This window comes from Spermophilus citellus, assembly GCF_964194105.1.
Source record: "Spermophilus citellus genome assembly, chromosome: 10".
Classification (NCBI taxonomy): domain Eukaryota; kingdom Metazoa; phylum Chordata; class Mammalia; order Rodentia; family Sciuridae; genus Spermophilus; species Spermophilus citellus.
Window position 1 is genome coordinate 82,691,203 of NC_138197.1, and position 20,293 is coordinate 82,711,495.

At 31.6% G+C, this 20,293-nt stretch overlaps 1 protein-coding gene across 5 annotated transcripts in view; it reads left to right on the forward strand.

The window, feature by feature from the left end:
- USP15 (ubiquitin specific peptidase 15) overlaps positions 1-20,293 on the forward strand; it is a 115,910-nt gene that overhangs the window by 87,928 nt on the left and 7,689 nt on the right. For all 5 annotated transcript variants that reach the window (XM_081309955.1, XM_081309956.1, XM_081309957.1 and 2 more), the window contains 12 exons: positions 4,971-5,144; positions 7,926-8,084; positions 8,162-8,386; positions 13,218-13,301; positions 13,392-13,486; positions 13,581-13,772; positions 14,651-14,766; positions 14,944-15,216; positions 15,604-15,674; positions 16,040-16,155; positions 16,807-16,956; positions 18,928-19,031. In XM_081309955.1, coding sequence (XP_081166081.1) covers positions 4,971-5,144; positions 7,926-8,084; positions 8,162-8,386; positions 13,218-13,301; positions 13,392-13,486; positions 13,581-13,772; positions 14,651-14,766; positions 14,944-15,216; positions 15,604-15,674; positions 16,040-16,155; positions 16,807-16,956; positions 18,928-19,031 — 1,759 coding nt within the window. The remainder of the gene's footprint in view (positions 1-4,970; positions 5,145-7,925; positions 8,085-8,161; positions 8,387-13,217; positions 13,302-13,391; positions 13,487-13,580; positions 13,773-14,650; positions 14,767-14,943; positions 15,217-15,603; positions 15,675-16,039; positions 16,156-16,806; positions 16,957-18,927; positions 19,032-20,293) is intronic.

The following is a 20,293-nucleotide window of genomic DNA, read 5'->3' on the forward strand; positions in this document are numbered from 1 at the left end:
CCCTAAATCTGCAAGTGCTCTTGCCAGTTTTGTACACAATAAACTTGCATTAAAAATACTTTACCTGGTTAATAGTACCTATTCATTAATAGAAATTTTTTACTTTTTAACTTTTGCATTGAGTTGGAATGTAGGTACAGAACCTTTTTATTCTGTCTGGTTAATGCTTTAATTGTAACATGCTGTTTGACAAAATGAGTTGAAATTTTAAGACCAACTCTAGGCACAAATAATGATAGAAACAAAATATGGCTTAAACATAAAAGCATTTTATGATCAGTCACATTGCTTGATAGGTAAAACTCATTTTATTAGAGTTGAAGTACAAGATTTAGTTCTCCCAAAGCACTGAGATTTTGACATTCATGTTTGTCAGAGAGTTGACTTCAGTAAATTAACAAGAGACATAGCTCCAAATAACATGAGACTAGTAGACATGTTTAAAACTCGGAAGTATTTACAAACATAGCATACTTACAGTGTATCCACAAACTAAATCATACTGTTTATATATTTATTTTTTATGACATATTTATACATATTCTCAGTTTTTGCTAAGAACAATTGTGTTGTTAAGAAAGGGTGAGTTTTGTTATTTTACAGTCCAAGAAGCATTGAGAATAAGAGAGATGTTCGCATAGACACAACACATGTTAGATGACTTTTATATCATATCATTTAAAGTATCTTACAAACTAAAAGGAAAATGCCCTACAAACAAAGGACTTTTAAAATATGTGTCTTTAAGAAAGGAAATTGTTTTAGGACAGTCTAATCTAATAGAAAATGATACTTGTATAGTAGAAAAGCTTAACTCTGATTATGGTTTTTATTATTGAACTGTATAGAAATTACTATTCTGTAAAGCACTGTGTTTTATGGCAGCCAGTCCAGTTGTACAGTTTTCTTGCAGTAGTCAAAGATTTTCATCTTTCCAAGATAGCTTACATAAAAAGGATTGAATAATGAGTTACATGAAGTATTACAAATCAAATTATATTATAAAAATATTTTAAGAAACTGACTTTCTTCTTCCAGAATGGTGGTACTGAATACTAGTAGAACATCACCCGGGGCATGTAAATATTTTAGTTGTTTGATCTTTTTTCCAATTATGTCTTGAAATTTGTACCAAAAATTATAATGAAACTTTTAATATTTTAACTTCATCTTATGCTATTTCAAGAATTTATTCCTCATTTAGTGGTATTTTCAAAATGAGGGAGGAAAGTCTAATATCACCTTAGTTTTTAAATAAATAATTATGTGTTAGTATGTATATATATTTATACTGACTATTGAATTTCCATATTTATGTGTGTTTTTGCAAATTGTTAGAGAATTGTAGCTTGAGAATTTCTTAAAACATTAAATTCCAGAAATAAGAGGCTTGTTTTGGCCCATTTAGGACTAAATAGCTAAAACGTAGATACTAGTTATGGTATCTTCACAGGTAATTTGTAAAATTACTTCTCATTAAAACTATTTTTGGGCTGGGGTTGTGGCTGCATGGTAGAGCACTCGCCTAGCACACGTGAGGCACTGGGTTCGATACCACATTAAAATAAAATACAGTATTGTATCCACCTACAACTAAAAAATAAAAAATAATTTGTGTTTCTTAAATAGTGTGTTAACAGTGAATTATAATCAGTTTCACACCAACATGTGTCACTGTGAAAATAATTGCTAGTCTAAAAAGTCCAAATACAGAAGTTCATTGCAAAACAGATCATAGATTAACTAAAGATCAAATAAAGAGTGGACGTTTTTAACGTGCATTGCCCTTCTTTTGGTTTCATATTCAAGTACTTGGAGATTCTTTTGAGATCACTCATTACAAGTAAATATATTTTTGCTGCATCTAGTAATATTTTATTTGAAAATAAATCATTGAGCAACTGAACCTAACATTGAAAGAAAAGAGTAAATCTGAGAAAATAAATGCATTAGTAAACATAGGCAAAAACATTTTTATTAAGCACATATTTACTATACACATTCTAAGGGCCAAGTGAAGTAGTGCTCAGTGCTAGAGGTGTAAATATAAAAGTTATTGTGGTACCTGCTTTCCTGGAGGCAGACCATTTGTCAGACCATTTTGTTTGTCTTTCCTTGTCAGATCATTTGACAAAACAGGCAAACTAAAAATTAAAGCTATAGTTTATTATAAAATCAGTGCGGAAACATACAGGAAGAAACAAGTATTATGAAGGCTTCCCAGACACAATATCAGAATCTTGATGGATTGGTAAACATTAAGTAAGGCAAAAAAAGGTACATTTTCAGATAGCTAAAGTTGCAAACTTAGGATGTTTAGAGGTCAAGGAACCACAATTAAACTAAAATAAGGCTCAATAAAGTGGAACAGAAAAGATATTGGCGAAAGATTGAGGGTACATAGGTGGGCAACAGACCCATTTAAGGATTTGGTATTCTAATCTGAAAGCAAGGAAAGCCATTAAACAATTTGTAGCAAGGAAGTAACTTGGTAAAAGATCATCCTTGGGCTGAGGTTGTAGCTCAGTGGTAGAGCACTTGCCTTGCACACGTTAGGTGCTGGGTTCGATCCTCAGCACCACATAAAAAAATAAACAAAATTATTGAAACAAATCACCCTTGATGATATATGAAAGCTAAAATAACTTTTTATCTTTGCAAAATAAGGATATATGTGAATAATTAAGTAAAAATAACTCAGGAATTATTTATATTTACACAACTTGGTTCTTTGAGATATTTGGTAAAATGTAAATTATGTTGTTGTATGATTGCATTAATAGATGATAGTGGAATATGTTATATTCTTATTATAACTCTGAGCTGATCAAATATAAAGACTTGAAAACTAATTGATAATTGTTGGAAATTGCTATTCAATCTCCCTTCACTTAATTGTCTTTTAACATTGATCCTATCTGTGCTATTTCGGTGATATAAGATGGCATTTATGCTCTTTATAGCTGTATTGTATTCTAGATTGCCTGGACCTCCCTCCCCCAAAATGTTTTACACTAAAAGTTTTATACTGAATTTGGGTTTATAATTAAAAGGATATATAATAAAAAAAAGAAGAGAAAATTAAACTCAAGAGGAGTATGAGATAAGGAGAGGTGTTGAGATAAAAAAGAAATTAGAAAGGATAATATCCTTTCCCTTAGTTGCCTCCTACAGTGTAGCCTACTTCTGTCTTCCTCTTGCTAATATAAATAAAAATTTTTACTCTGAAAGTGATATGTAAATGATCTTGAAAACTGTATAGCCCATCCTAGATATTTTTAACTGTATAAAAATCTGATAATACAAATTTCATGGCACTGTAAGTAGTTCTCCCTTTTGCCTTGAGAATAGGGACTAGACTACTAATTTAGACAATATTATTTTTATTATATAGAAAATTCCTAAATAGATACTACGATTACTTGAGTAAACATAAATTGATTTATAATTGAAACCACAAAATTAAGCTCCATAATTTACTTGAAAGACCTGAGTATAAGTTGAACAAGTTTATTTTACAGTTTTAGCTCAAAAAGATAGTTATAATTCACAACATCTGAGTTATCAAAAAACCCAGCAGACTGAATCTTTCACCCTAAGTATATTTAGTTTAATAGCAAGCACTCTTTGAAAAACTTTGAAAATAAAATGTTTTACACTAAATGTTTTACACTGAATTTCCATTAATGTAAATCCAGGCTCTCATCATACTGGGCCTTTACTATTTTACATGCAAGCAACTAACTCCTTATGTAGCAGTTTGTCATTTGACTCCAAGACAAATATTTTCCCTGCAGCAGGGGAAAAAGGAAAAAACTAATTACCTATATGGCTATATGTCTATAGCAGACACTGCATTTTTTAGGCATCTCATTAATTAAGTAGTAATATTTGTATTAAAATCAAATTATATGGTATCATCAGCTTAAAATTATTCCATCTTGAAATAAAATATTGTGGAAACTGTACTTTCATCTATTTTTAAAGAATATATTGTTTTATTTAGAATGGAAGAGAGTTGAAGAATTAAATTACTCATAGTTTTTATTTTGCCATAGAAGAAAACTGGATTGTATTAAAACAAGAACTGAAAAAAGTGAGAATACACTTACCCAGAGTCTACATAACTGAAATTTATTTTCTCAGTTTCAGCTAGTTTATACTATTCCTTATAAAGGTAGTTGGCCAGATGGAAGGCCTAAAGGCTGCTCTTTAATGATAAGTAACTAATAGTCGAAACAGTAAATTTAGTCATCCCTCAGTATCAATAGTAATTGGTACCAAAATCCATGAATGCTCAAGTCCTTGATATAAAATGATGTATTATTTGCGTATAACCCATGCACATCCTTCCATATGTCTTAAATTATCTCTAGATTACATAAATTCCTGATATAAATGCTGTGTAAGTTTCTGCTATATTGTAATGTTTAGGGAATACTGAAAAGAAAATAGTCTCTATATTCATTGTAGACACAATTTTTTCCCCCAAGTATTTTTCTATCTATGTTGGTTGAATCTACAAATAGAGAGCCAGCTAAACCTCTTTTTTAAGTTAATTTCTTGCTTGCACTCTTATCTTAGTTTTTACCTACTCAGGCTAATTTTATAGGTTCCTGGGATGAGTAGACAATCCATAATTTCTACCAATCAAGTAAAAGAAGGAAAGAAAACTCTGAGCTTCTCTCCCAGTTAACAGGTAGTTTGCTGTGTTTAAAATTAATGCAGATTTCACAGCAACAAATATTAACATTTCACTTATTATAAATAATTGTTTTGAAATTTGGGAAATGAATAGTTGAGTGCATCATTTCAGTGTTTATTTGAACAGTAACTTCTTAGTGCCAGAGACCATCTTATTTTTTTCTGATTGCTGTGGCAAACAATTTGTTTCCCTTTAATTTTAGCATGTTTTAAAAAAAGTGTGTGTGTGGTTACTTTTACTTGAAAATATATTTTATTCTTTGCAGTGTTTGAGCAACACACCTCCACTTACTGAGTATTTCCTCAATGATAAGTATCAAGAAGAACTGAATTTTGACAATCCCTTAGGAATGAGAGGCGAAATAGCTAAATCATATGCTGAACTGATCAAGCAAATGTGGTCTGGAAAGTTTAGCTACGTCACCCCAAGAGCATTTAAGGTTAGTATGATAAATACATTCTCAACAAGAGTGATATCATCCCCAAGAGGGCAAAAACTAGTTCCTAGAAGAGAAGGATGAAAAATAGTAGCTATCACAATGATTTATAGCCTTTCAAAGGAGTACAGTATGGATGGTACAGTGGTAAAAAATTTCAGACAGATGACAGAGTGGATGATTAGTTTTCAGAAAGTCTAAAAAGGATTTAGGAGGGGGGAATAATTTTAAAAGACTGAGAAAAACACTGGTATGATAGAATTACTCCAGAGAAATAGCAGTGAGCATTTATTTGCATAGTTATTTTAGAATACATCTCTGAAAAATCTACATGACTATTTCATATTATACAACCTTAAAAAAATAAATTTGAATATTTCACTAAAGTCTAAGAACCCAAGAGTATTTCAATAGTCATTGCGAGTTTGAAAAATTAAAACTAGTCTGCAAAACAGTCACTAAATATGAATGTGCTTTCAATGTAATTCTTAAAGTCAAAGTTTATTCAAATTTGTGAATAGATTGCTTTTTAGAATCAATAAAATTACAAATGATTTTTCATTCAAACAAGAATTAAGTTAAAATTTGGCTTTATGTGTTAAAAAGTTTTCCTAATTAATTGTAATAGGAGTAGGATGAGAAAGTATGTACTTTTGAAGAATAAGCAATTATAATAAGCCATAATTTTTACAATCAACTTAAATGGTATTCATGTAGGACATGTACTAAGTAACCGTATACTACTTCCTAAAAAGTAAGAATCAACTAAAAAATCATGTACCCCTACATTTGGACAGACTAGTCTAGACAGACCATCTCAACTCAACCCTCATTCCAAGTAGTTTTGTTTTGTTAGATTTTTTTTTCCTCTTTAAATTTTATGTAAAAATGCAGGCTCTTGATATTTGACTTCTTTCATATTATGATTTATTTATTATTTTTTATTTTTATTTTTTTTTTTAGTTTTAGGTGGACACAGTATCTTTATTTTTATGTGGTGCTGAGGATGAAACTCAGTGCCTCGTGCATGCTAGGCGAGGGCTTTACCACTGAGCCACAACACCAGCCCCTCATATTATGATTTATATTATTACATTTCTTTGTAGTCCAATCAAAAAATAGTATTACAAAACTAGGAAAATTGAACATAAATATTATTGTTATCTTTATGAGATTCTTCCTCTTTTTACACACAGAAACTAAAAGATTTATAGTTTTTTCCCCAGTGGACCCAAAGCAATAAGTTACTAAATTTTTTGAGTCTTCAGTCTTCAATTTTTTGTACAATATTTTATTATATGTTCTCCTTGTTCTTTTCTCATGTCAACATTTCTCTATTTTAGAGAGTAGTTATTTTCAAAATTCTTTTAGATGTATGATTATCTGTATGATAATAATAGCCAGAATAAAAACTTGTCTTTAATTGTCTGCCTGACAAACATTTACAGGAAGAGGCAATAGGAAAACCAAGAGCTAAAAAATTAAGAGTGCGGAAAACTCCTTTGACAAATAGTGAAATGGCAATTAGTAACAAAGAAATATAGGACCCATAATGATCAATACACATTTTGGGGGGTTTTGTTCGTTTTTCATCTATACATTTTTTTAAGGAGTCCATGTTCTGTTCTGTTTTGGCCTAAATAAGCTTCATTGAGGACTGGGATTGAAGCTCAGGAGTAGAGTGCTTGCCTAGCATGGGTGAGGCACTGAGTTCAATCCTCAGCACCACATTAAAAAAAAAAAAAAAAAAAAAAAAAAAAAGAATAAGATAAAGGTTAAATTCTAAAAAAAAAATAAATAAGCAAGCTTCATTGAATGTATACTGGAATGCAGAACAAGATATATGTTCCTATTTTGTATATATACATTTTCATTATTCACAATAGTTATATTCCTTAAATTTATTGCAAACACTGAATAACCATACTAAACTGTTGCTACTAGGGAAAATATAGGTTTTGATTCTATCAAACCTTCTAGTTGTAACATTTTCACATTTTCACCAACCAACCAGTATGTCATTTTGTTTTATGTGTATTTTAGTTTAAAGACCCTTATTTACCATGTGTGGTGGTGCATACCTGTAATTCCTATGGCTCATGAGGCTGAGGCAGGAGGATTATGAATTCAAAGCCAGCCTCAGCAATTTAGGCCCTAAGCAATTCAGCAAGACCCTGTCTCTAAATAAAATATAAAAAGGACTAGGGATGTTCACAGTGGTTGAGCGCCACTGGGTTCAATCACTGGTACTAAAAAGAAAGAAAGGAAAAAAAAAATCTTGTTTAATATTTGTTGTTGATTCATTAACATTGAATTCATAGCCAACAGTACTGTAACTTATGTCTGAAGGAAGCTTATCTAACTATGTTTTCTCCAAAAGGTACATCACAGCCTCCTTCTAGCCAACACTTCAGCACTATGTATGGGGGGGCTCTTTAAACACTGAAATAACCAGAAGACAGCACAGAAGTGTGAAAAAAAAAATAGCACTAAATCAACTACAAAAAGACATTTGTTTATATAGTATGAGAGCTAAAATAAAAAGGGGAGAGGATCACTTTGTTCCCCAGCTGAGAATGTGCATGTTAGATGACTCAAATTTTTCACCTCTCTGAGGATATCCACAATGACTGCTAAAGTGTTTAAATTTTATTTGAGGGTTACAAATAAATTTTAGCAAGTAGGCAACTCATAGATATGGAGTCCATGAATAATAAGAATCAACTGTAGAATTTTAAAGGAATCCTGACTCTTGCTGAGTTCATGGTTTTGCTTTTCTCACAGACACAGGTAGGACGTTTTGCACCCCAGTTTTCTGGATATCAACAGCAAGACTGTCAAGAACTATTAGCTTTCCTATTAGATGGACTACATGAAGATTTGAATAGAATTAGGAAAAAACCATATATACAATTGAAAGATGCTGATGGAAGGCCTGATAAAGTAAGTTTCATGATATTATTGTCTGCATTGTTGCAATTCTATAATACCTCTATAATTTGATCTTATTTTCTTTATAGGTGGTTGCTGAAGAAGCCTGGGAAAACCATTTAAAAAGAAATGATTCTATCATAGTAGATATATTTCATGGCCTTTTCAAATCAACTTTGGTTTGTCCTGAATGTGCTAAGATTTCAGTAACATTTGATCCTTTTTGTTACTTGACACTTCCATTGCCCATGAAAAAAGAACGTACCTTGGAAGTTTATTTAGTTAGAATGGATCCACTTACCAAACCTATGCAGGTAAGTAGTGATTATTTTCTTTACATTTGTTACTTTTTATCAAATATTATAGTGTTGAGTACTATATAAAATTAGTTTTGAAGCTGGGCCTGGTGGTGTGTGCAATTTAGGAAGCTGAAGCAAGAGGATTATAAGTTCAAGGTCAGCCTGGGCAACTTGGAAGACCCTGTCTCAAAATAAGGTTTTGAAAAGGACTGGGGATGTAGCTCAGTGGTAAAGCACTTGACTAACATGTGCAAGGCCCTGGATTTAATCTGTAGTACTATATGTAAATTAAAAATTAGTGTTGAATCCTAAAGCACAGTTTAGTAATAATGTTTGTGTAGTGTACTATAAGCTTAACACTTTGGAAATTAGTATAATTTTTAGAATCTTGAAAGGATGAAGGATGTCATGTAAAAAGTATTCTCAAAGACTTTTTCTCATCAAAGAAAACAGACATTGTTTTACAGTGTTGAAGAATATTAGCTTACAAAAATGAGAAATGGAAATTTAGTTAGATTAAAATATTTGATTCAATAATGTTTTAATCTTTAATACTTTGTTTTATCACATATTGTTTATCCTATGCAAAATCACTGGTAGTAGGCATTAATGATCATGTTTGCTTAATTGCATAGTGTAGTGTTATAATTGGACTATTTTCTATTTTGTGAATAAAATCCTATATTTTCTCCCTTCTTTATCAGTGCTTTTCTGAGACTTGACGCCTCCCATCGAAAGTATCTCCTTTCTCTTCCTACCTCCCCTAAATTCTGTTAACACAGCACTTAGCAAATTTTATTTTGACCTTTATTTGCTCTTGTTTTTCTTCCCTAGACCATAAGTTATTTGAAGATAGGAGACTTATAATCTTGTTTTCAATGCTTAATTTGTGTATGTTAATGCAACAGTATACAAGCTGGGCATGGGGATACACACCTGTAATTCCAGCAACTCTAGGAGGCTGAGATAGGAAGACTCAAGTTCAAGTCCAGCTTTTTAGCAGTTTAGCAAGGCCCTGAACAACTTAGAAAAAAATTTTAAAGGCTGATAATGTAGCTCAGTGTTAAAGTACTCCTGAGTTCAGTCCTCAGAACCCCTCCCCACCAAAAAAAGTATTCACAATGCTGTATTAGGCACAAATAGTATAAAGTTTTTGTTCACTAAACAAGGCAGATATGGTCCTACTTCAGAATATTGTTTTCTCTAAATCCTTAGAGTTCCAGCCAGATAGCTCAACTTTGTTTGGTGCCTAATAGTCACAAAATCTATATGAAAGTTATGCTCTGAACACAATTATGATTTTACCACTCAGGCAGGAAAGTGAGTTTACTCTTAACAAGAAAAGGATATTTACAACATTCTGAAAAATAGTTATTTCATTCAAGGTAACTGAAGTCTAGTTGTAATAAATAATGCAATCCCATATAAATTTCACCTTTTTTTTTTTCTGCTTCTTTATGTTTCCTTCATGAACTAATCAAACCTAGTGGCTTTATGTCAGTATTTTGTCAAGTAGTGTTGAGAACTTACCCTTATCTATGAGCAGGATCAACAAAGACCTGCTTTTACTTTTTACACTTTTTTTTCTGTTCATACTTGATAATAATATATATTCTTTAGGTACTCACTTATTCATTTTTTTGTAAATGCAGAATTGTCTACATTATTTTCAGTTCTGTCAGTGTTAAACTATACCCTTACCTCACTAGCTTGTAACTTTGCAAATACATGCCAATGGAGCAAAAGAATATGAAAAATTAGTAAAAATGTATTACAACAACAACAAAAAAGTAGATGTTTTATTTATGTTCAGCACATTTGTTAAAGACAATACTCTTCCAGGCTAATATTATAAAATAATATGTATTATATAGTGACAGGTTACATTAAAGCTACACATTAGCCCTTAAGGTATATGGTGAATGTTCTTCTGTAATTTGGCTTTAAATCATTTTTTCAGCATTGTGAATTTCATTGAGTTACTTCTTTACTCACTTGGTGACCAAGAATATTAATTGTGAGAGTTAGGTCCACAATCAACACAGGAATTGGATTTGGGTGGTGTTTATGTTCTTTTTTAGAGGGATGGGGGTGCTATTTTTGTTGTTTTGTTGTTGTTGTTTTTTCCTCTTAAACACAGCTTACGTAATCAGCTGGTAAGGAAGTGAAATTAGCTAACATCCTGTTACTGAAGTTGATTTAGATTATATTAGTAATCATATTGAGGATGTATTATATGTTGCTCTCATACTCTGTAAGGGGTTGGAAATATGAAAGTGTTTCTAATCCTAGTTCTTAAGAAGTTTGTCATAGAGTGTGAGAAGTAGTATGACAGTACCACAGGAGCTCACAGAAAGAATAACCTGCACAAACTGATATACCGGTGATGAATCATGAAGAATGATTAGATTTTAAGTAGGTAGCAGCTTGAAATGAAGATATTATAGGCCAAGAAATTGGCATGTACAAGGCCTGAAGACAAAGGAAGTCATGGCCCTACTTCTAAAATTTATAAGTAGCTAAAAATACGGTAAGCAGGAACTTTAACAATGAGTATCACAAAGACCTATCACAAAGATGTTTGATACCATGATAGGAAATTTGGACTTCTTCCTAAAGCTAGGAAAGCTTTTAAAGGTTTTTAATAACCTTTAAAAGCGTAGAGATTATATGGCTGTATTTGTGTTTGAGAAATAAGAATCTGGCTAGCACATAGATTAGATAGGAAAGACTTAGATCAGAACTATGAAGACCACAGATAAGAGGCTTTCGAAGTGTTCAGTTGACAAGGGCTTGAAGTTGTGTCAGTATGGCAGTTTGATTGTAAAACTAGTTTGAATGTAGGAAGTGAAAATGTGTATTCAAAGGTGATTTCACGTTTCCTGGACTAGAGAATTGAGGGCTTAATGGTGCTCTTTGTTTTAATGGGATGTATAGGAAGAATATAAGTCTAAGAAGAAACCTTTTTAGTATTAAACATAATAACATAACCCATTAGTGTTGGATACATTGACTTCAAGATGCAGAAGGAATATTTAGATGGTGATAATCTGATAGGCATTAAGTTTATGTATTCACACTGGAGGAGAAAGACTGTGATTAAGATTTAAATTGAGTAGTGAGCTCTTTGAGAATGATAGTCAGTGGTTTAAAAGGATGAGATCACTTAAGATTAGAGTGACTCTGATTTATCATCTAAACTAGAACTCTCCTAAAAATAAAAAGGGCCTTTGTTAATAATTATACTAGGATAAGAGTCTAGTCCAGGACTGGCCAAAGCAATTGGAGATATATTGTCATTAGTCTAAGGAGTGTATATAGAATCAAGGAGAGGTCTAAGAACAAAATTTTAAAGAACAATATGGAGGGGCTGGACTGTAGCTTAGTGGCAGAACGCTTGCCTAGCATGCATGAGGCACTGGGTTCAATCCTCAGCACCATATAAAAATAAAGGCATTCTGTCTATCTACAACTACAAAAAAAATTTTAATTACAAAAAAGAATATGGAAGAGCTTCTAAGACAATATTATCACAACAATAGAAAAGAATTAAGAAGTAGTGTTATATAAGGAAAGAAACATTTTTAAAGATTGGCGTGGTCAGCAGTCATTCTACAGAGAGATCAATAAAATAGAGTCTGATAAAGAGTGAGTTGTGTAGTAGTTTTGGTAATGTTGGCAATAGGTTAAATAAAGGGGTGAAGACAAAGGCCAGAAAATGGGTTGAGAGTGAATGGGAGATAAGGAAGTTATAATAGTCAGTGTAGATATTGTTAATAAAGTCATTTATAAAGCAGGGGAAATAAGGGAAAGCAATGAAGGACTATTTTTATTTTTGTTTTGTTTTTTGAGATGTTTATTGTATTCCAGTGCTTATGCAAAAAAGTCAAGATAATAAGAAAGTCTAGTTGCTAGATTTAGGTCTTAACAGAGGATAGAATTCAGAGCATATAAACTAGGGTTCTCCCTTAATGGGAAGAAAAATACTTATCTTGTATTGCAAGAGACAGGAAAGAAAAAAAAAAAAAAAAAACCTATATGTCCTCAAGTAATTTTTTAAGGGAACTGGAAGTTACAGATTTTTACCACTTGGCAGCTTCCATTTTCTTAGTAAAATAGATGTTCTTCTGAAGGGGAGATACAGTGAAATAGGAGGCCTAAGAAATGGTGAATATTTTAAATAGTAATTGAGAGAAATGAGAAAAACAGCAAATAAGATTCAGAGAATTGTTTCTGGGCAGTGTTAAGGATCAGTTGAAACTGTGGATTTGAAGTTCACTGGCATCTGAAGTTGGGGAGTTTTCTGCAGCTTATCTGAACTGCTTTGAGAAAGTTCAGCAAGAGTGGAACTGAGTAATAGAGATTAAAGGTTTTATAATGGAATGATTGAATTGATGAAGAATATGGGGTCGGGATGGAAGTGCATGAAGATAGTAGGGAGAAAATCTGAGTGTCATAAGGACTAGAAATCTCTATAAAAGATAAGAATAGGTAAGAATATGTTTCCAAGTGAAGCAGGTAGTGGTAGTTAGACAATAACCTGCTAGAGTTTAAGGTATCAGAAGCAAAGCAGATTCAGGTGGCGACAAGGTCCAGGAAGTTGACTATACTTGAATGTAAGGATAGATCTTTGAATTGAGAAACTGAGGAAAAATAAGGGGTGGGATGAATCATCTATATGGACATTATCTCCTGGGGTAATGGCAAGATTGGAGGTAGACATTATAAGCCAAATGCTGAATACCAAATGAATATAAGAAAACAATTATGAGGTCAGTCTCATCGACTCAGTGTTTTTTCTCCCAGTATAATAAGTTCATTACAATTTTTTGTGTTTGTTTTTTAGTATAAAGTGGTTGTCCCCAAAATTGGAAATATACTAGATCTTTGCACAGCATTATCTACTTTGTCAGGAGTACCGGCAGATAAGGTAAGATGTTTCTGGGATTGAAGAATTTAAATTGGTGTTTAGTTTCTCGGTGTTAAAAAACCAGCTTAATAGAAATTTATTTCCTTTTAGATGATAGTTACTGATATATACAATCATAGATTTCACAGAATATTCCCTATGGATGAAAACCTTAGTAGTATTATGGAACGGGATGATATTTATGTGTAAGTATGAAATTTATTGTGCAGAGTATTACTTGAAAATAATCAAAAGAAATAACAAGATTTTGAGAGTTTATGGTCCATTGTGTTCTTATAGGTTTGAAATTAACATCAATAGGACAGAAGATACAGAACATGTGATTATTCCTGTTTGCCTAAGAGAAAAATTCAGACACTCAAGTTATACCCACCATACTGGTTCTTCACTTTTTGGTCAACCTTTTCTTATGGCTGTCCCACGAAACAATACTGAAGATAAACTCTATAATCTTCTCCTTTTGAGAATGTGGTAAGTGCCAAACAATTCTACTTCAATAAAATAAGCATGGGAATGAAATACAAGTAAAAAAGTAAACATGCAAGGAACTACCAGAATGTAATTGAGCATTTTCTCAACTTTGTTTAGACAGGTAGCAATTTAAAAATCAGATTACAGTCATCTACTTTCATGATCATGAAAAAATGCATTACTGAGGTTATTTTAAACTCAATATTATCAATAACTGTGATACATGTGTATACTCTGGAATCATAGCAAATGGCAGAGTCTCATATCTTTATGCATACTACTAGCTCAAGAACTCATACTAATTGTCTTAAAAGAATAAATATTCACAATGCATAGTCCATTTTTTGCCTTCCTAAAAATCTTGATTTGAATTATATAAGGTAATCATAAACACCATTTGATCCTTTTTAATTTTTTTATAGTTGACATGTTCAGTATTATTTCTTGTATACCTAATTATTGTAGTTTCATAACTCATACATAAAGATCACATTATCCTCATTTTGATCACTAGTGCCACAAAAAATATTATTAAAAATGTTCACATCATATAAAAGCAAGCTTTCTTAGCAATAACATGTATATCATTTAAATGGGAATCTTATAATACTTTAAAGTTGAGAAATTATTTGCCACAAACTTTAATGTATAAAAGACAGATATAACACTCTAGAAGTAAGAAAATATTCTTTTTATAAAGACAAATAAAACACAATTAATTCTACTTATGGAATTGTAAGCTTTGAGTTTTAATTTATTTTTAAATCTACCAAATAACCACTGTTATTGCATTGAAAAGCTCCATTTTATTGGTAGAGTGGAAAATAGTTTTTAGATCTCTGTAGAATTGAACTTGTTTGATTTCTGATTTTATTAAGCCGATATGTCAAAATATCTACTGAAACTGAAGAAACTGAAGGATCCCTGCATTGCTGTAAAGACCAAAATATTAATGGGAATGGCCCAAATGGCATACATGAAGAAGGTTCACCAAGTAAGACTTTCCTGTTAAATTATTAAAATGTTTCACTTGGATTATTGCCTCAGAGAAAAAGTTTAAAAAATGGATATTAAGGAACTAAAAACAAACCATCTGTAAATCTAGGTAAAATAATTATTTCAGAAATGTTAACACTGGATTTATTTAAAGATCTCTAATATCTAAAACTAGGTGAAATGGAAACAGATGAACCAGATGATGAATCCAGCCAGGATCAAGAACTTCCCTCAGAGAATGAAAATAGTCAGTCAGAAGATTCAGTTGGAGGAGATAATGATTCTGAAAATGGATTATGTACTGAGGAAACTTGCAAAGGTCAACTCACGGGACACAAAAAACGATTGTTTACATTCCAGTTCAACAACTTAGGCAATACTGATATCAACTACATCAAAGACGATACAAGGCATATAAGATTTGATGATAGGCAGCTTAGGCTAGATGGTAAGTATTTTTTGTGAAAAATGACTTGAGCATCAAATTTCAGTAAGTGGGTTTTTTAAAATATAAAACCATGAAATTCAGCCCAACCATGAAAAATACCATTTATCTATTTTAAAATGTTAAATAAAAGGCCTTAATATCCAGGTACACTAAAACATGCAAGTGTTTACTAAAGCAGGGTTTAACTTCATGCTTCAGCTTTGTATCTTTTTGTCTTTTGATCTCACATTGTTAAAGGCTTGGAAGCAGTTATTTGTCCTAATCATCTGTGCAAGTAGAAAAAATTGCTCCTTGTTTATTTTTATATATACCCTAATGTTAAAATATACAAATTTTAGTTGTAAAAGACATTGAATTTTAAAGAAAAAAAAATGTTTTTCACCTTAGAAAGATCTTTTCTTGCTTTGGATTGGGATCCTGAATTGAAAAAAAGATATTTTGATGAAAATGCTGCCGAGGTAAGTTATCACTCAAACACTGCTTTTTTACCTTTTCTTGGCTTACTTTATTCTAATTGCTAGAGTTAACCACACTCTTTTGTACACTTTCTGCTTCCTTGAAATTAGTTTATATTTTGCCATTAAAAATTTGGTCACAAACTTTTTTTCAACTAGAGGGGTTTTGAACATGCTTTTTGTTGACATGTTTTAATTATAGAAGGTCATTTAGGAGTTATTAAAAAGTGTGATAAAAATCTCAGCTGAAATGTTTTATGATTCTCTTGAAAGTTTAGGAGTTTTCATTATTATTCATAGTAAGATGGTTTCACTAAAATGAGTTTTGTTTCATTTGTTCTCTTAACTCAAGAAATACTTCTCTTTAGGATTTTGAAAAACATGAAAGCGTGGAATATAAACCTCCTAAAAAACCCTTTGTGAAATTAAAAGACTGCATTGAACTTTTCACAACAAAAGAAAAGCTAGGTGCTGAAGATCCCTGGTAAGAGACAAAGTTAAATAATTGTTTCTAATTATTTTCTTTAAGGCTTTATTCTGAAGTATGTGCTACATCAAGTTGAAAAAATGATTACTAAATATTCTTATTGCTATAAATTTCTGTAATGTAATAGTCTATTAAAAGGGATGGGAATATCTTCAAAAGTATTATCCCAGTATTAGCTTTAATCTCATTACTATATTTTCCCTAATAGTCATTTTACTATTTATAATTACCTTTTTCCTAAGAAGTTTCAGCTGTGTTGGAAAAAGCTTTTTAGGGAAATTATTTTGTGATATCATTCCATTAAAGTCCAAAGTTTTGACATTTTTCGATACCTATGTCTCAACACACATTTGTAATATTATGATACATTCATATCTTTTTTACCATACTGAAATGTAAGTAACCTAGCTCTCATCATTTATTTGAATATTTATTTGCATATTAGTTTATAGTGGTTAGACTTATTTTAAAAATGTATTGAAAATAAAGAGGAGTTGCTGCTAGACTGGTATATATTACTCCTAAAATAATTGCTCACTGAAAATATAGGGTTCCCCCCCACCCTTGGGTTTTGGCTTGTTATTTTTGTTAATGGAGCTAGCCATTTATACCTCTGTCAAACTTTTAAATATTTCTTTTTGGTTTTAGGTATTGTCCAAATTGTAAAGAACATCAGCAAGCCACAAAGAAATTGGATTTATGGTCCCTTCCTCCAGTACTTGTGGTACATCTCAAGCGATTTTCATACAGTCGATACATGAGAGATAAATTGGATACTTTAGTTGATTTTCCTATCAAGTAAGTTAAATTGTATTTAATAAACATTGAGCATTCTAACTTTTTTCAAACTTATTTTGATGTTTTTTGTCATTGTATCTTAGTAAAAGATTTGAATTTATTTTTGAGTAGATATAACCATTTTAAGGGTTGATATTTCATAATTTTTATTCCTAGAGATTTTTCCAAAAACAAAAGTGAAAATATTCTTTTTAAATAAATATAACTCACTGTGTCTTTCATTACCTTATGTGTTCATTGGCCCCATTTATAATTATAAGATTTTTTATGGACTTAGCAATTTTGTTTTTCCTAGGATTCATTTTATCATTATTCATCAATTATTCCTAAATTTTTTTAAATGACTAAAATATTATAAAAATAGAAAAATGGAATTGCTTAGAATGTTGATTTAATAATGAAATAAACTATATGCATTTATCCTTCAGTTTTTCTTGTTGCATGGTATGACATCAAACTTGTAAAAAGGTATAACAAAGTCTGGAAACCATCTTCATAGTCTCTTTTTGTTTGTTTGTTTTTTAGCTTTTACTAAACAGTTAAGAATTCAGGACAAAAAAGGGAACATTGTATTCTCATTCACTTAGTCATGCAGCAGGAAGGACTTCATCACACAGTATTTTGTAATAAAGAGCTTGGCATTATCCTGTATTGCAAAAAAGAACATGTGACAGTATTCTTTCATATTTTATGATATTTGTGCACCAAAACTTACTTGAATCAGTTAGTAAGTGGACAAATGCTGAAGGCAGGTGTGTATACAAAAGGGACTGGAAAGGATATAGGTGATTTTTAAAAACTGAAAATATTAATTATTCATTCCACTTATTGAGCAGGAAGAAAAAGGTTATTTATCAAAATTGTGAGCCATTAAAATTTTCAAGAATATAGCATTTTGACAATGTAAATGCAAGAAAACTAGATTCTAATATAGGTATATTTGGAAGTTAGAATTATTGCTTTTGCGGGGCGGGGGTGATGGGGTTAGAACCCAGGGTCTTACACATGCTAAGGGAGTGCTCTACCAACTGAGCTACACTCCCAGTAGAGTTGTTGCTTTTTAATGATGTGAGTATAAGAACAACAACCAGAAATTATGCAAATGTAAGAACAACAATAATAAACTATTTATAAGATGGTGTGTTCCAAGTTCATGCATATATGATTATGAACAGTCAATTGCATTCAAAGAGTGCTACCCATTTCTGGTCTATAGGTTATCAAAATCAGGAAAATGTGGAATAAAAATGGTCTTCAATTGACTTGATTGATGGATACTGGGAATTGAACTTAGGTGTACTTCAATTGACTTGATTGATAGATACTAGGAATTGAACTTAGGTGAGCTATATCCTCAGTCCTTGTTATTTTTTATTTTGACTCAGAATCTCACTCAGTTGCTGAGGCAGACCTCAAATTTGCAATCCCGCCTCAGCATCTGAGTAGCTGGGATTACAGACATTCTTGATGTTCTAGTGTCTAGCTTAATTTTTAAAAACTCATAAGAAAGTTGTTTTTCACTCTCCCTTTATTTTTTGCTGTGTAAATCATTCCTAAAAATTATTTTAAAATAAAAAGCTGGACATGGTGGCACATGCCTGTAATCCCAGTGGCTCAGGAGGCTGAGGCAGGAGGATCTCGAGTTCAAAGCCAACCTCAGCAATGGTGAGGCACTAGGCAACTCAGTGAGACCCTGTCTCTAAATAAAATACAAAATAGGGCTGGGGATGTGGCTCAGTGGTTGAGTGAGTGTCCCTGATGCTCAATCCCCAGTACCAAAATAAATAAATTAGTTGATTAAATAAAAACAATTCATTGGATCAAAATGATAATGAGTTACTTGATGAAAAATATAGAGAGAGGCAACACTGGCAGAAGGGAATAGAATTCATTGCATTTCAAAGGAAAAAAATGAATTTATTATATTTAGGGAAAACATAACACTAACTTCATTTCTCTTTAAAAAAACAGTGACTTGGATATGTCGGAATTCTTAATTAATCCAAATGCAGGTCCTTGCCGCTATAATTTGATTGCTGTTTCCAACCATTATGGAGGGATGGGAGGTGGACACTGTAAGTTGACATTTATATTTTAACCTGATGATGATGTTCGAATAACTATTGATTTTTTTTTTCCTTAAGGTATTTATTACGTCTGGTAAAATGTCAGATGGGTCTTTCATATAATAGTTATACAATATTGATTAATGAATGAATCAGCTTTTGAACCCTTTTCTTTTAAATCTGAAAAGAAAGGATTGAGTTAATCATACTCCTCATTGTCAGTTGAAGACACTGGAAGAAGTGTTACTGGTCCATTTGGGGTTCCTCTTCTCCATTGTTTTTCCCTTCTCTTTGTAACATGTTTAATGCATGTGCTATAAACCATGCATATTTGCTCACTTTTGTAATTGGTACTGTACTACAGATCTCAGCAGATCTTGCTTGTTTTCTTTATATTTTTGTTATCTATTTTGTCCATTGCTCCTCACTATTCATGGTTTACATTCACCATATTTTATCTCTGCATTCACCATATGGTGGATATCCAACTTGCCTTTGAGACTGGTAAATATTATTGTTTCTGGTCTGTTACATGAAAATTTCTTTGAACTGTGTACTCAGATGAAACTGCCAGGTTTAAATGAGTATTTAAATACTGCCAGATTTCTTTCCATGTTGAAACTAACAAATCCACCCTCTCCTCCACTTGATAGGTTTTTCTATTGAATGATCTTTGCATTCTTGGGATGATCCTACTTGTCTTTTTGTGGTTTTTGATACACAGTAGAATTTTATTAACTAATTAAGATTGTTAAAATTTCATAAGTTCAGTGGTCTTATAATTTTTTATATTGTTATTTGACTTTGAAATCAAAATTATAGCCATAAAATAGATAGGATGCCATACTCTTTTTCTGTATCCTTTTCATCTAGGTTTTCCAGTATACTTCAGAATTTTATCCTATGTTTTTGTCCCTTTTTTCATTCTTTTCTTTTTTTATCAATTCTTCCAGAGGTTCGATTTTCATCTTATTAATTTGTTAATTGTACTTATTGTCTCATTTCATTTTTACCTTGATGACAGTTTTCTTCTTGTTACTTTGGTTCAGATTAACAAACTCAAAATACACAGTGGCAGAGCTTACTTAAATTTAAGAACAGATATAGAGGCTGGAGATATAACTCAGTTGGTAGAGTGCTTGCCTTGCATGCACAAGGCCCTGAGTTCAATCCCCAGCATCACAAAAAAGAAAGAAAGAACACATATAGGAAAAGAAACAACATAACATGGACAAAAACTGTTTAACAGAGGTCCTAGGTAATTGGTTGTC